The sequence below is a fragment of the Rhamphochromis longiceps genome, linkage group LG11 (assembly GCF_057381845.1).
Source record: "Rhamphochromis longiceps isolate RC_006_pf linkage group LG11, R_longiceps_female_GT1.1, whole genome shotgun sequence".
Taxonomy (NCBI): Eukaryota; Metazoa; Chordata; class Actinopteri; order Cichliformes; family Cichlidae; genus Rhamphochromis; species Rhamphochromis longiceps.
The window spans coordinates 38,844,438-38,861,357 of NC_140567.1; the positions used below are offsets into that span (position 1 = coordinate 38,844,438).

The 16,920-nt window shown below is 45.9% G+C and overlaps 1 protein-coding gene across 1 annotated transcript; it reads right to left on the reverse strand.

Annotated features, from left to right (window-relative positions):
- Positions 1–2,452: 2,452 nt before the first annotated feature.
- LOC146660019 (gamma-aminobutyric acid type B receptor subunit 2-like) lies at positions 2,453–16,848 on the reverse strand. The gene is made up of 19 exons (XM_085424026.1): positions 14,091–16,848; positions 12,863–13,000; positions 12,621–12,791; positions 11,659–11,760; positions 11,489–11,554; positions 11,131–11,319; positions 10,375–10,617; positions 10,183–10,243; positions 10,006–10,086; positions 9,695–9,845; positions 9,493–9,625; positions 8,909–9,007; positions 8,672–8,794; positions 8,289–8,399; positions 7,138–7,365; positions 6,690–6,815; positions 5,436–5,517; positions 5,244–5,346; positions 2,453–3,120 (listed from the first exon to the last, which is right to left on the reverse strand). Exons 1-19 carry the CDS (start codon positions 14,340–14,342, stop codon positions 2,976–2,978), a joined length of 2,604 nt encoding a protein of 867 aa, XP_085280152.1. The 5' UTR covers positions 14,343–16,848; the 3' UTR covers positions 2,453–2,975.
- Positions 16,849–16,920: the final 72 nt, after the last annotated feature.

Sequence of the window (16,920 nt, forward strand, 5' to 3'; positions counted from 1 at the left end):
CTGTGGTCGTCCGAGTTTGGTGATTTTTGTGTCACAGGTCTGCGTGTTTAATACAGGGACTTCCACAGCCTTTTCAACAGCGCTGCGAACCTCAGGGGGGCAGTGTTGTGGAAATGACAGTCTTCACTAGTGGGGATACTTACAAAGCTTTCTTCATTATGAATTAGCATACATGTTTTTATTGAACATTTGAAGAACCAGCAAAAAGAAACAGAAACTCTTGTAGAGGACATAAAGTTAGAGATAGAAACGACAAGGAGCAGGTGCATCTAGTACAGGTAGAGCTGCTGCACACAGAGCCCAGCAGCCAGCAACAAATCCTGGATCCTTGGCTTTTAGTTAGCAGTTAGCATTAGCAGCACATGCTGCGTCCGATGTGAAAGGACTTTTATGCTGCGCACTGTGACTCACAGCAATGGTCCCGGGTCAGCCCTGACTTTGTGTTAAACTAATCCTAAAGTAATGATGTATTTCTAACCACTGATATAGCACAACTTTATCCTTTCAACAGCTGCTGAAAGTTAGGGGACCTAGCTGCTATCGGATATTTATATAGAGATCCTCCAGCTTCAAACTGTATCACCCTTCAAGGACCTGCAGTTCAAAAAAGCCAAACCCATCTGTTCTCTGATTGGATAGTTAAATTTATGATTGACATGACATTGGCCAATCAGACGAAAGGAAGAAAAATAGGGTCAAAATTCGTACTTGTAACTTGAAACTTGAGTGCAGAGTTTCACACACAAGTCCTGATTTACAAGTACAAAATATTTATGACCACAATTTGAGCCCATAAATTATTAAGACCTTCATATCCCCCTCAGGATGTCCTCCCTTCCCACCTTTTCAAGGAAGCTCTTCATGTTACTGGGGCTAGTATTTTACTTTTAATTAATGCTTCCTTGTCATTAGGTTGTGTACCAGCTGCTTTCAAACATGCTGTTGTGCAAACCAAAAAAAAACAAAAATCTGGATCCAAATGTTCTTTCTAACTACAGGCCAATTTTGGAAACTCCTAGATTTTGGAAGAGGTTGTTTTCAGGCACTTTGTGACATTTCTGAAGAGTTCCAGTCTGGTTTTAAATCTCGTCACAGTGCTGAGACGGCACCTTTACGAGTTTGTATTGACCTTCTTTTTACTGTTGGCTCAGGTTGTTCTGCTGTTTTAGTCCTTTCAGGTTTGGCTGAGCCTTTGACACAGTTGATCATAACATTCGTTTATTGTGACTTGAACACGTTGTTGGTCTTGAGTCACAGTTTTATGATGGTTTAAATCATACCTGTCAGAGCAGTCTTTTTCTGTTGCTATTAGAGAATACTCCTCCTAGTGTGGTGTACCACCTCCTGCTTGTCATCATTCCCAGACTGCAAGGAATTTCAGAGTGTTTTTAAATCGCTCTTAGAAATTAGATAAGAAAGTGTCCACAGGTGAGAAGATCTGTTTTTATCAGCTACCTGAAATTGCCAAGACGAAGCCTCATCTTTCTCTTAAAGGTTTAGAAAAACATATTCATGCCTTCATCACCTCTGCAGCTCTCTTTATTTGAGCGTTGAACACTTAGTCCGAAATGCAGCTGCTTGTCTTTTAACAGCTGTTAGAAGTCATGATCACATCACTCCAGTTTCATATGAAGTGGCTGCATTATTAGCTTATTACCTGTTAGCTAACGGTGCCACGAGAGAAAATGAGCGACATCAAGAAAAGAAGCAAAATCTGGAACCGTTTCAATTTCATTAACAGCAGGCAGAGTGTAGAGTCTGCAAGAAAAGGATATCATAGAGAGCCACAAACAACCTGCGCAGGCACCTGAGAGCTGTCCACCCATCAGTGCAAGGGGAAGATAAAACACAGTCAGTTGAGTGTGATATCAATGAAGGTGCCAGTGTGTCTACTGCTGCTGCATCTGGAGCATCTTGCAGTACACACCACAACCACCTAAACCAACCCAGAGCTCTATGAGACCCAGCAAGACAGAACTCAGCTGATAAAGACCTGCAAACATGACTGCACTTTATTTCCAACTATTTTCAGTTGCGGATGTTAAAGGATTCAGAAAAAATATTCATTTTGTGGATAATTTTATATTGTTGTTGATAATAAATTAACTAAAGCAACAAAACAACCTGAAGAGCCGGTTGTGAGCTGAAAGAGCCGGCTCCCTAAACCCCCCAGAATTCCCATCACTAGTGCCGGTGTTTCCAGATGAGTCTTCAATCCCGCCCACTCACATTTCAAAATTATCAACTGCAGACGAGTGGGCGGAGCTTCATATCTGACAGGAAATTACCTCACTTCTTTATTAGAAGAAAAGAAAATTTGAAAACATTTTAAATGTAAATAAAACACTCACATTTTTTAAATGCCCAACAAATTCATTATTTTTAAATCAAATTGTTTTTTAAATGTTTAAAATGTTTATGTAATGTTTGAAAGAGGAAATAAAAGCAACCACAAAAACAACAACAAAGCAATAACACAAAAACGTCGAGGCCATTTTACTTTTATTCCTTTGTCTCCTCAGAATCAGTCCAGCTGTTACGTCAGACTAATGTCTTTATGTTTGGGGTCAAACTGACCTGAAACCTTCCAAACATGACTGCCATATCATTTAAATAAATCAGTAAAATTAACTTAATTTTTTAAGTAGCAGGTACTTAATATGCAAAATAGTTGAACTTGTTTAAAAATAATAAGTTAAATTAAACTTAAATGGAACAAAATGTAAAATGAACTGAGTATAAATGTTTTTTAAAAATCAAGTTAGCATTACTTAATTTATTTAAGTACTTTGGGCGTTTGGGTTCACAGTGCGGTGGTCGTGGCACTCCCAGATGGCAGCAGCCTCCCCAACACACCTCAAACACCGAGGTTAAAATATTTGCAGGTGATTTGAATGTTCTGGCTGATTTGTGTAAGCGCAGCATAAAGTCTCATATTTCTTTCCCAAGGAGGTCAAAGTTGCAGCTTCCTGCCATCAGGTGTACAGTGAGTTATTGTGCTGATCGACAAAGACTTCCTGGCTGCCGAACAGGCTGGAGCTGCTGGAGCTGACGCCACCGATCGCGGGCAGGTAGGAATGATGGAGGATGGGCAGCTGGACCGACAGACGGCGCCGCATGCTGACAGAAATCACAGACAGGAAGAGAAGCAGTAAAACTTTTTCCACTTCAAATATTCACGCGCCTCTAATGTGTCATTTTTCTGTTAAATACATTTATTAAGGACACTGATTGGCTTAAGTTTATATTTATGCAAGAAAACTGCACTGAAATTTGGAAAATGTCATTATTCACAGAAATATGTTCATCTTCAGATGAGGACAGGGCGCTGTGGGAATGCGACTAAGTAACCCCAGCAGAAGGGGTTACATGAAGGGGATCTCTGGAATATTTGATACCCGACATGCAAACTGACAGCGAAACATCTGGTAACTCGGTGTACAGACATCGGCAAGACGTAAATGCTGTCACAAGTAGAGGTCGATAAGGTACAACACAAATTCTACAGCAAGGGGGAGCCAGTGTTCACAGAGATGCTTGATGAACAGTCACAAGGAGTAGCATCGAGAAGGAAACTAGAGGCCACGATCAAGGTAGAACGGAGCAATTTCGTCAGCTATCAGAGCTGCAGAAAGGTGTGATGAAGAAAAGGACACCTAAGAAGTACAGCAAGCAGTCCATACCTGAGGCCTTGGAAACTGCCAAGCAAAGACTCACAGCTTTGGCTAAAGCGGTGCGCCAGAGAGATGGAAAGCAGGAGAATAAACCAGCTGTTCTCCACAGACCCGTCCAAGGTGTACTCTCAGTGGCAGGGGACCAATATGAGAACAACACCACCGAGGCTGGAGATGGAGCAATACTGGAAGAGTATATGGGTGAAGGACGCAGAACATAACAAGAAGGCCTTAGTGGATCTAAGAGCAGAGCATGGCAACCTCCCTGAACAGGGACCAGTAACCATCACAGTGGCAGACATACCAAAAAGGGTCTCCAGTATGATGAGTTGGACATGACAGACACCTATACTGGCAAAAGAAGCTGACTGCACTCCATTAGCATCAATTAGCACAAACGAACTGCCTGCTAATCAATGAGAGACGCCTGGAATGGCTAACTGAAGGCGGGACACTCCTGATGCCAAAGGAGCCCAGAAGGAACTGGCCCATCCAACTACCGGCCAATAACCTGACTCAGGACCATGTGGAAGAACCTGCGAGGCATCATAGTGGATGAACAGACACATGGCTCAATACGTGGATGGAGAAACACCAGCTACTAACAGACCGAGCAGTCACCCAAGACTGCAAGACCAGACTGACCAACCTGTGCACTGCCTTGGTTTGACTTCAAGAAGGCCCATGACTCGATGCCCCTCACTGCCTAATGCCAACACCTGTACAAGATCAACAGGACCCTGAGAGCCTTCATCAGGAACTCAATGGGGATGTGGCGTACAACACTAGAGGCCAACTCCAAGCCCATAGCACAAGTCACCATCAAGTGTGGGATCTACCAAGGAGATGCTCTGTCCCCACTGCTGTTCTGCATAGGCCTGAACCCCCTCAGTGAGATCATTAACAAGACTGGCTACGGATACCGACTACGGAACGGAGCAGTTGTCAGCCACCTCCTGTACATAGATGACATCAAGCTGTATGCCAAGAGTGAACGAGACATCGATTCACTGATCCACACTACCAGGCTATACAGCAATGACATTGGAATGTCGTTCGGACTGGAGAAGTGTAGTCGGATGGTAACAAAGAGAGGGAAGATACTCTAAACTTCCAGAAGTGCAATCCCATAGACATAGAGGACAGCTACAAGTACCTGGGCATCCCACAGGTAGATGGGAACCATGAAGAGGCCGCTAGGAAAGCTGCAACTACCAAGTTCCTGCAGAGGGTCAGGCAGGTCCTGAAATAGACGCCACTAACATCAAAACAAGGAAGCTCCTCACCATGCATGGAGGGTTTCACCCTAAAGCCAGCACCCTGAGGCTGTACGCTAAGTGAAAAGAAGGACATGGAGGCAGTAAGCGTCACTACCACAGGATGAGACAACTAGCATACACAAGTAAATCAGGAAGATGGCCCCAACCGACCGCGTGCTCAGTGAGCCAAGATCCTGTGGGACTTCCAGATAATGTCAATGTAATTATCGATACACGTTTGACTTTACAGACACATGAGCAAGAAAATGTTTGCTATGTTTCCCTCAGGTGTTTTGTGTGTTGGACTCACTGTTCGGGTGAGTTGATGTCTTTCAGGGTCGAAGCTTCGCTCTCGCTGTTTCTGTTTTTCGCACAGATCTGAGCTTCATGAGTCACTGATCCGATTTCGGCTGCTTCACGGGAAAAATGCTTTTATGTACTTATCAGGAATCACACACTGACAGAGTACATATGTTTAACTCTCAGAGCGAGTGATGATTACCGTGTTTGTCTCTCATCAGACGCTGAAACGTCCCCGATGTCTCAGAAAGCTCCATTCTGATGATTTCTATTTCCACATCCAGCTGCAAACAAACAAACCACACACGTAAAAATGCACATCTGGGAATAAAACATTAAAATCCAACCAATATTTAATGAAGTGCAGACAGCTTCTGTCTCAGTGAAGCTCCGTTTAAGTAGTTAAACACGCTTAAGCCTATAATTTGCTATAGCTCCGCCTCTCTACTCCACCACAGTGAGTTTTAAATAACAGATCAAAGTCCAGATGTTCAACTTTAATTTAAGGAATTAAAAAAAAACTTTGCATGAACTGTTTAGTAATTAGAGACATTTTCTTACACCGATCTCTGTTTTCAGAGGCAGTGCAGGTTCTTCCTGCAGCACCTTCAGCTGGTTTGTGTGTCTCTGCCTTCATTTTTGTATTTAATAACTCTACTGCACTAAGAACATCTGGATGACTTGCATATGGAAGAAAACCCCATTTCATGCCGTGACAAACTCTTGGGTTGCTTTGTGCAGTTTGATTTGCTCGTTATCCACGTGCACTGTGAAGCTCTGTGTGAATGTGAGCAGAGAGTTCAGCCCTGCGCACTTCACAGTTCATCCCACTGCTTCGGTCACATCAGCAGTAATCAGCAGTGAGCTGGCTCCAGGCAGCCATGCATGCCCGTATCATCACGCTGCCTCCGCCATCGTGAGTGTAACCAGCCTTTTGCAGCTTGCTGTGAACTTCATGAAGCTGTTTCCTGCTTGTAGACTCGGACAATGACACGCCACCTCTTTCAAAGTGTTCTTGGCTTGGTTACATTTTGTGATGTTTGTGTATGAAAGCGATAAAATACTATTTCAACACTTTGAATAAACATCAGTGATTTTATCTGCTTCATTTCCCCTGACATAACAGGATCAAAGTGAAGCTGCTCATTGGTCCAGTAAAGTTTAACTCTCAGCGTCAGTGACTGTGGAAGCCTGCACTTCACTCACGTCTTCATTATTAGATTTAAAATCTATGTGTGGTAGAAGTTTTTGATAGTTTTGATTGTGTACAGATGCAAAACGACAAAAACTGTCTTTGTCCAACTAATTATGGATCTAAGTGGAAGCGGAGAAAAAGCTCGCCAAATCTTCAAACTACATCAAATTTAATTTGAAGGAAGGAAAAACAGGCGTCGGTTATAAAACTGTTCCTTCTGTGTTGTGCTTCTATTCTCTCGCCGCGGCTGACACGCTTCACCTGTGCACTTTCACTCCTGAGCTGCTGATTCAACCTGCTCAGCTGATCTTCATCTTCCTGTGCAGCATCACCCTGCAGCCCGGACGCCTGCTGCAGGCCGCCGCCGCTCCAGCACACAAACACAATCTGCAAGTAGACAAAGGTCAGTCATCATCGTTCATGTGTGATGAAGGAGGAGCCACGAAAACAGTGGTGTCTGCATCTGTCTGCAACCTAACAGCTGACTGCCCTTCAGCCTGTCATGGCCTCCTGTTGGGTAACATTTGCTCATTGCCATAGAAAACAAGCAAGAGTCCAACACGCAGCATCGGTCCTGCCAGATGTGCAGCATCTGTTGGTGTGACCTAAACTGCGGACATCTCTCGATCGTGAGTCTTTTACCCTCAGCGGGTTTGCGTTTGACTCAAAGTCTAAATGAAAGAATGAAAATACGAGGCGTGACGCTGACCTTCGGTCCAAACCACCCGCTCAGGATGAAGAGGTTGCAGCAGAGGATGAGGATGCTGCTCACACAGAACTGAACTGGAGGATTGTGGGACATCAGCAGCGATCCCAACACTCCTGACACGCTGAACGCCGTCAGGGCAAACGTGCTCAGCGCCAGGTGTTTGCCGCTGCCCGCCGGCTCGTTGACCTCTGCGGTCCAGATGTTCAGGGCCAGGAAACATCCGAGAAGCTGAAGACAAAACATCAGGTTTTATCAAAGCGCAGAAATCCAGTGACCCTCATGATGAGCTGCTGATGCTCTGATCCTGCAGCTCTGTCTTGGATGGACTCTGTTAAACTTGGATCACAGCTGCCATAAAAATCTGGTTTCAATCAGCTGATGATTAACAGTTTTAAAACTGGAAAAGTTACAACATTACTGATATTAGAGCATCTTTGTTATTTTTGTTCTGAAACTTATCACAAAACAAACTCAAACTGAGAAATCTGTGAGATCACAATCACTGATTGGTTTTCTAATTGATTATCAATAAATCAAACCTCTAATTTGTCACACATGTCTCAAAACCAATTACATGGATGCTAATTTATAAAATTCACATTTTAAATATCAGCATAAAAATATTTATTTGCTTTTTTTAAATATATACTACTTGCCCAGGACGAAGTCTATTTTTATGGCATGTGATGAACAGTATGGCCGCATGGGGGTGCTAATGAGGCTACAAACTGTTTTCTTCTTGCTCATTATTCAGTGAACTGTGCATGTGTTTTAACGTCCAGGAATAGAAATGTTGATGTTAGGAAACTTATGTTCTTATATTTAAAAAAAAAACAATTTGTTTTTTTTTATTATAAATCTTATTTATTGTGATGCTAAAGAGGCTCTGCAAAGATAAAGAAGAAAATAAATAGAGGTAGGACGGCTCAAAATAGGACTTCTTCCATCTGCAACAATTTATATTTGGTGCTAAGGCTCTGTTCATTGTACATGAGAAGCAGAGGTGGTAAAACAGAGCAGTAGAGTGGTCCATACAGGGTGTGCCTGTATTATTATTATTAATAATAATAATAATAGTAGTTCTTAAAGATTGCAACTTGGCCTAAACTGCAGCGTAACATCAGATATTTGATAAGAACTTTGAGTCTGACCAGCAGAGGTGCTTTGTATCCATAGACCACAGTGAGCCACAGCTCCATGTTAACACTGCTGCAGCGTTCAGAGTACGGCCGGATGATGACGTCCTCCTCAGCAGCGTCGCCCTGAAAGACCAGAACAGTTGGTTTGCGTCAGTCCACACAAACAAATGATCTTCAGTTTACATCTGCAGCAGGGGCCAGGGTCCACTCAGCAGCAGTAAGGGTGGATATGGATGGATGGACGGATTTCTCAAAGCAGTAAAACAGTAAATATATTTTTATTTCTAATTTTCACTAAATCACTGACTGATAAACAATAGTGGTGATGAAAGCTCAGATGCATTTCCCATCAACCCCTTTGCTGTGATTTACAGTAAATATTTGCATTTAAAGACCTCTGTGTTGTGCTGAAGCACCACCCATCTGAGGGGGTCCAGGATTTGCCAGGAGGTTAAAACAAGCGTGTCCACCAGGAATAACCAGAATAGGACGCAGCCTGCTGACGGCGCTCGGCTCTGCTGTGGGACGTACAGAGAAACAATCAGAAACAAGCCTTCAGGGATTTCATAGTTTTATAGTCTGAGGCTCACAGGAGTTCAGAAACTACGAGCAGACTATAGCAGCTGATTTACCTTCTGATTGATGCTGGACACCGAGTAGACCCTCCACGCTTTAGTGAAGAGCGCAGCGAAGCCCACAGTGTGCCCCACGGCGAGAGTCCACAGACGGACCTGCAGGACCCAGAATATCATTTATCATCTCTCACAGTTAGTGAAACCTCCAGCAATCATAAACTGCAGTTCATCTAACATCCAGCAGAGGCAGGAGTGAGGCCGGGTACGCCCCCACCCTCCCACAGTTTAAGGTGTGAATGTGAGGTGAATGGTTGTGTGTCTCTGTGTGCGACAGGCTGGCGACCAGTTCAGGGTGTGCCTGCTGGGATGGATGGATAGACAGATATTAAGGAGGAATTTTCATAATTGATTATGATTATTAAATATTTCAAGGAGCACCGTTCACACCACATACTTTAATCCTTTTTGCATCACCCTGAGCTAAAAACTGCTCTGCGTGTCTTTGTGATTGAGTCAAACTCTCTGGTAAAAACTCCAAACCACGAATACTCGATTTTTCCAGCCTCGTGCTGTTTCTGGGACAGAGCTGTGTGTTTTCAGTTCGCGGTCGCCGTGTAAGACTCAGGTCAGGCGGAACTCACAGAACAAAGAACCCCAAACATCCAGTCCGACAGCGAGGCTTCGTCCAGGCCGGAGAACAGCACCGAGGAGGAGGAGAGCAGGACGCCCAGCAGGAGCAGCTCGTCCTGGGATGCACCGCCCGAGCCGAGCCGCCTGCGGGCAGAGGGCGCTCAGTTTCTCACTGTTTGCTGTAACGTGTCGGTGAACTTACAGACGTCGTACCGGCGTTTGTGGTTGACGATGACGAAGAAAAGGACGATCAGAGCGATGATGACGGTCACACCGGCAGCCGATGATATGACGATGTACAGGCGGAGGCTGATGTGACGGTGCTGCAGAAGGACAGCAGGCTGGTCTGTAGCTGGTCCTGGACCTGCAGCATCAGCACATCTGATCAGTGTTTATCTTTGGTTCATCGTCACCGAGCAGCAGGTCGGCTTTAACGGTGCAATTCACCGCAGCTTTACATTTTAACTCTTCATCTCTTCCAGTTTTGATGCCTTTCAAAATAAAATGTAAGTTTAGTTTCTGACCTTTGAACCTGAGCAGGTGGTGCATCAGGCGGAGTTGTTGGGTGCTGGTATTGAACTCCCCCACCAGGACACCACTGCTGACTGAGCACACACACACATCATGGATTCATCACTGACTGATGGTGATATAGCACGAAATCATTGTTTACATCAAATTAACTTCAGGATCTTTGGCACCTTGAAACTGGAGCAGCTCGATCGACGTCATTCTCTCCCCGTTCCGAAAGAAAACCGGACCCTGAAAGCACAAACATGTTCACGGTGAGGCGAGTTGGTCTTCAAGCCTTTCAGCTGGACGTCTACGCTCTGTTTTGAAAGGCCTGATGACCACGTGTGGTCAGTGACGCTCGTTACTGTGTGTCTGCTCACTGTGACTCCTTCGAACCGCGTGCTCCTCACGGCCTCCAGCAACATCCTCGCCACCTCCTCCTCGCTGACCGTCACGTTCCTCCGAGGGCTGTATTTCTCTCTCTGTTTCGCCGCCTGCGTCGCCTGGCTCAGAGCTTTGGCAACGACCCAAACGGCATCATAGGCGAAGGAGTGCAGCGAGCTGACCTCTGACCCCTCCTGGATCAGCTGCCTGAGATAGGAGTCCTGGTAGTCCTGAGGAGTCTGCAGGACAAGGCCACCATTAAAGGACCTGCTTTATTCTAAGGATGATCAAAAGTCCAAAAGTTGTCCTTTGATTAAAGCTCAGTTTGGTTCTTCTCTGTGAAGAGTGCTATATCTAAATAAAAGTTATTATATTTGCATTATTATTACTAGTATTTCAGGCTAACTCTCCATCTGTCCTGCACAGATTCGGGGGGCTGCGAGGAACCTGAAGCCGTAACCTGCAGTTCCACTAATGACCACTTGAGGCCGACTTTGAGTGAGTCAGTGCCCATAAATTTGACTCCCATGTTTTTGGCTTCATTTGTAGATGAAACCCTCACAGTCTGTAGGTTCAGTTTGCTGAAAAGCTCCTCCCTCGTATCCCAGCGTAATCATTTCTCGCTCCAAAAGCCAAAAAGCATCAGTGGGGCCATCTTTTGTACCCAGTGTGAGGGAGAGCAGTGGCCTAAAGCCGCTGCCTGCGGCTCTACAAGCCTGACTGTTGCATGTTTGTTTCAAACTGTTTCTGACCCGTCCAGAGACTCCCGGCGTGTTGGCGTTGCCGAGCTCTCGGACCTGCAGCCGGATGGACCCGTCTGCCGCCACCAGGAGGCTGTTGGCCGTACAGCCAGAAAACTTCCACCCCAGCCTCCACCCAGCTGCTCCTCCGCCAGCTACGAGCCACTGGTACCGAGCTCCAAACAGGTTCAGTCTGTACGCCTGAGGAAACAAGACAACAGGCTCTTATTATCCACCAGGTCAGGTCCGTGTCCATCACAGGCTTCTACGCTAAAATCTGGAAAAGCCAGAAATGTTATTACAGAAACCCTGGAAGATTAAAAGGCCCTTAAAGTGTGTCCACATACTTTTGGCTCTGTAGAGTACTTACACAGCAGAACACCTCAGACACAGACTCATCTTCCAGCTGTGCGATGATGATGCGAACGTCCTCATCCTTCAAAATAAGAGCGAGTAATAATCCTTGAGTTTGGGATGAGGCTCAGCTGCTTTGACGGCACTAAGAGACTGAAGTGAGCAAAAGTAAAGGGACGCCTGTACCTTCAGTTTCTTCAGGCGGCCGCAGACGTCTCCAGAGAGGCTTTCTGCGACGGCGACGTGAACGCCGGCTCTCAGCAGCTGTCTGATCAGGTCCTTCTTCATCTGCACAAATAAAAGTAGTCGGACGTCTCACAGCTGCTTCGTCATGAGGCTGTTATTCCCTAACATTCACAGACCCGTCCCTCTCCTTCATTGTACTGTGAGTACTTCATAAGTGAAAAAACTGCAAGTTCACTTTAAGCCTTAAAGGTTTCCTCAGAGTTCAGATTCCTTCAACTTAAATCGGCCGGTTAGTTTGACCCACATTGAAAATAAGAAACAACATAAAAGGCAGAAGAGACGAAGTACTCACACGTGAATCTGAAAACAAAGAATTTCTTTCTTTAAAAACACGACTAAGATTGTTTCATTATCCACCCCTCCTACTCTGCTGCAGTGGCAGAGCTCATCGTGCTCTCCTGGCTCCTGCTTTTAGGTTTTAGTGCAGCTACGATTCAGAGAAATGAAATAAATATAAGAGGCACTGATGATGTTGGTTAAGTCCACGATATCAGAGTTTCATGAAAATCTTCATTATTTCAGAGTCACCATTGTAGACTGTATATAAAAGATGGACATGGCTATTGTGACGTCGGCCCCTGGTTACAACAGCCTGTTTCTGAAGGTTCAGCTGTTTTCATCATTGAGATCTTAGGTTTTCTAGGTGGAGGTGAGAGGCCGTGTCCTCCGGCCTCTCACCTCCACCTCGCGCGCTCTCACGGTAAAGGATTGGTAACCAGAATGCAACGCCGCATTAATTCCAGCCCTCCTGACTCTTAGGAGAACCAGCAGGTCATCAGAAAGATGTTCAGTGAGGTCAGAGATCAGGTGCACAGTAGTTTCATGTTCTCACGGTAAACGCGCCCCCTGCTGGGCATTAGAAAGAGTGCATGCTTAAGGCTGAAGCTACGCCCCACGTTCACCTCGGAGAGTCTGGGTCCTTCCTGCGTGACCACGCCGACTCTGGTCCACTTGTAGCGCTGCAGCAGCTTCACGGCGGCCTGGTTCAGCGCTCGGTCTGACGGCACCGTGCTGAACAGGTTTCTGTACAACTTCCTGTTGGACAGGCCGGGAGCCGAGGCCGCAAAAGACACCTGGGAAAGCAGAAGTTACCTGTCATATACACGGCTGCATTACGTCACCACTGTGAGGCTGAGGTCAGCACCTGCACCAGGCCGAGCGCCGGAAGAGCGCGAGCGATGAGCGCCGTTACAGGTGGACACACCCCTCCAAACAGCAGCAGGTACTTCGGCCCCGCCCACATGGCATCAAACAGGGCTTTGAGCGCTTTAGCAGGGTCGCACTGGAAGACAGGTGAGAATAGCTGTGACACGGGTCGAGTTCATGCATGTTTCAGCTGCGAGAACATGGAGCAGCCTCAGAGGTTCAACGGAAACATCATTCAGCTTTGCAGCACCACCTGTGCCAGGTGTAGGCTTCCAACAATGGACCTGAATATGACCTGAAATATTTTTAGAAGTCCAAAAAGGTTGATTCTGTTCATGTGGACGTTTTCAAACACTTCATCATCACCCAAGTTCCTCAGTCTCAGCTGACCGCAGGTTCTACTGAGTGTCCGCGTCAGCGTGACGGCTGTGAGGTCACTTCCTTTATCATTAATAAGCACATTTTCATGGCCACTGGTCAAAGGTCACGAGCAGCGCTCGCAGATAGTTGGGGAACGGCTCCAGTAACATCACTGAAAACGTCCAGATGAACAGAATTACTTTTGGGACGTCCTCACCTGGATGACGCATCAAGAAACTCTTTGGATAACTTTTCCTTTTCCGTTCAGATCTTTTAGTTGTTTGTTCATTACATGCATGTGGTCGCTTTAGAGTCCACATCTGAAAAACGTGCATGTTTGATAGTTTCAGAGATACGAGGCTGAGAGTAAAATCTGCTGCTACGGATCTATTTTTGGTGTATTTATTTATTGATTTCTGTTTTGCTTTGCAGTGTGAAATTCTGCAGTGAAAGAAAAAGAGAATAATAACAGACGTATTTGTTCCAACACGGGAAAAAAGATCAGTTAGAAAATTGCCCATATTTAATAGCCTTTGCAGATAAATAAACACGGGCACAGCTTCGGAGTGAAGCTAACGCTTAACCTCCTTTATCTTTAACTTTCTTTATATGACCAGCAGATGGCGACTCATCTAATTACATAGACGTTTATGAGCTCTGAGCTCAGTAACACTTTCCTGGTCTAAAACATGCTTTTTTAAATTATTGTCCCATTAGAGTTTAAAAAGGACCAGAGAGCAGGAGCTGGAGCCTGGTGAGCACGTGCTGTTGCTCAATCATCTCGTCTGGTTTCAAGAAGCTAAAGCAGTTTTTAGAACAGAGTTGTGCCCCCATAGAGGCAGCGAATCACCGGGTCTGAGACCCACCTGTGAGTCCAGCCGCTGGAGCTGGATCTCGTAGTTCCCCAGCGGTGGCGGTTGTTTCTTTAGGTCCTGCAGAGCCAGTCTTACAGCCGGAGCCACGTCTGCCGTCAGATTCTCTCCGCCCAACCTGGAGCTTCCCGGCATCAGCCACAGCATGGGCAGAGGGTGCCGACCCTGAGCCGGCTCCAGCCCCATCGTCAGCCAGAAGACCAGGAGCAACCCCAACCCCTCCTGTACCTGTCCAAACCGGCCCATTCCCCACTCCGGCCGCAGACGGCTGCAGGAAAACGGAGTAATCCTCTTGTGCTGTGAGCAGCTGAGAGGCTGAGGAGGCCGACCGAAGAGATAAAAGGATCAAGAGCAACACAAGATGCCACCGGGATCACCAGCAGACTGCTCACACACGCACACACACACACACACACACACACGCACACACACACACACACACGCACACACACACACACACGCACACACACACACACACACGCGCGCGCGCACGCACGCACACACACGCACACACACACGCACACACGCGCACGCACACACACGCACACACACACACACACACACACAGCTTCAAGCCTGCATGCTGAACTCAGGGAGGCAGATTCAAAGGCTTGTATGGAGAACAGCAGAGTTCAACAAGCTCAGTTTCTCTTTGAATCCACTTCCTGTTTGGTTCTGTGGTCCCGGGTCAGTGTCACTTCCTGTCCCCGCCCTCTTTAGTTTCACTTTTGTTCAGTTACCTGGTCAGCATACACACCTGCCCGGCAGCTGCATGTCGGCACTCCTTATGTGCCATCATGTGACCCGGTTTCGTCACCATGCCGACCGCCTCCACCTGCTCGGCTCCTGCTTTGGATTAAAGATTTAGATTTTGTAAATCTGTAAAGGAGACGACAGCTGGCCAACCTCCTGAGATGACCTCTAGGCTTTGGTCCTCCATTCAATTCCAGTACCTTTATTTATAAAACACCAAATCCCAGCAACAGTTACCAGGGCCGGTGTCCTGCAGGTTTGAGATCTGACCCTGGGTCAACACACCTGCATGACACGATTAGTTCATTACCAGACCTCTGAAGAACTTCAAGACATGCTGAGGAGGTCATTTAGCCGTTTAAACCAGCTGACACATCTAAAACCTGCAGGACGCCGGCCCTCGAGTTCCCCACCAAGTAAGGAAACCAGAGGGCTGCAGCTCCTCGGGGGAGGACGGATCAGTAAGTCTAGTGCAGAGTCCACAACCCATGCTGTGTTTTTGTCACTTCCTGCAGATGCAGCACTTATTGAAAACCCTAAAATCACCTGTTTTGTAAGGTTTCGATCACTGAACAAAGTATGTGTGTGCGACCTCGGCTGCCTGTGGGATCAAACATCCAAAGCACTGACTGAACTCAGTTTTCTCTGGAAATCCAAGTAATGAAGTCCAATAAAAACAGCTCCCTGTGAGAGCCAGTTTGATGTGAGCACTGACATTTTGTGGGTTCAGCACTTACACACACTGTGTGTGTGTGTGTGTGTGTGTGTGTGTGTGTGTGTGTGTGTGTGTGTGTGTGAGTGTGAGTGAGAGAGAGAGAGAGAGAGGTGGCAGGAAACTGTTGTTAAAGACGCAGCGATCAGGCGGCTCGTCTCCAGCTGGTCAGCCTCACATGTCTGGACGCTCTCGTCTGACACGCTAATGTGGAAGCTCCACGCTGAGAGCAAAGAGAGCTCAAACACAACAAACCTAAGCAGACACTTGATTTTTGAAGAAAGGCTAAGTAGCTATTTTGATCAAAATTGCAAATCAGTTTGTAAAAAGGGTCACCAGCACCTTTATTGCCTTAGGAAACTTGTTCATTTCCACATTGACCAAAAAATTTTAACTTTGTTTTATCGTTCTTTTATTGAGTCTGTTTTATCCTTTTGTTTGGTGGCATGGTATGCTCAGACCTCTGTCACAGAGAAAAACTCTCTAAATCAGATAGTGAGATGGTCCAGTCGTCTGATAGGTGAGCCACAGTCTTGTTTAGCCTCCCTGTACTCTAAGCAGGTACAGAGGATGGCTTTATCAATCCTTAAAAATGGTTCCCATCCTCTAAGGGGTGAATTTCAGCTTCTTCCCTCAGGACGGAGGTTTCTATTTCCGAGATGCAGGACAAAGCGTTATAAAAATAGCTTTGTCCCCGTTGCTGTCACTGAATTAAATAAGAACTGTTTTTGATTCGAAATTTAAAGTATGTGTCACAGTGAGTTTTATATATTTACTAGGTATGTGTGTTTTTAAAGGGATGTCAAATGCTGTCATTTTTCTGTAAAGCAAATTTACCTTGCCTTTGGGTATAAATAAAGTTACCTTACCTTACTAAAGCTATCCAGAGCTCAGCAGCCTCGGTACGAGCAAAGGATCAAAACTGTTAGGGAGGGTGGCCGTCAAAGGAGGCGTCAGGTCAAGGCGAGCTGCGTGCAGAGAAGCTGCATCGCCCACGTTTAGCAAAGCAGCATCATTATGAAATGTGGCCCCAGCTCTGCACAGCAGGGCCTCCTCTCCATCTCTTATCACGTTATTCGGCTGGTTGCTAATTAAAAGCTAATCGAGCACAAATAAATTCAGCCGTGATCCCAGAAACTGAAATTAAAGGGAGAAAATAAACCTGGTTTTACCACTTTAATAACCCACAAACAAACTTTTTCTTCTTGTAAATAAAATCATTTATTTTACAAACAGCAAAGTTCAGTGTGAGAAACACTCGCCTCCTGCTTTCTTATCAGCTCACACACAAATTAAACTCGGGGACTCTGAAACTTAAAGCTGATTTAACTCTGCGGGACATCTTCTCAGACGTGTGCA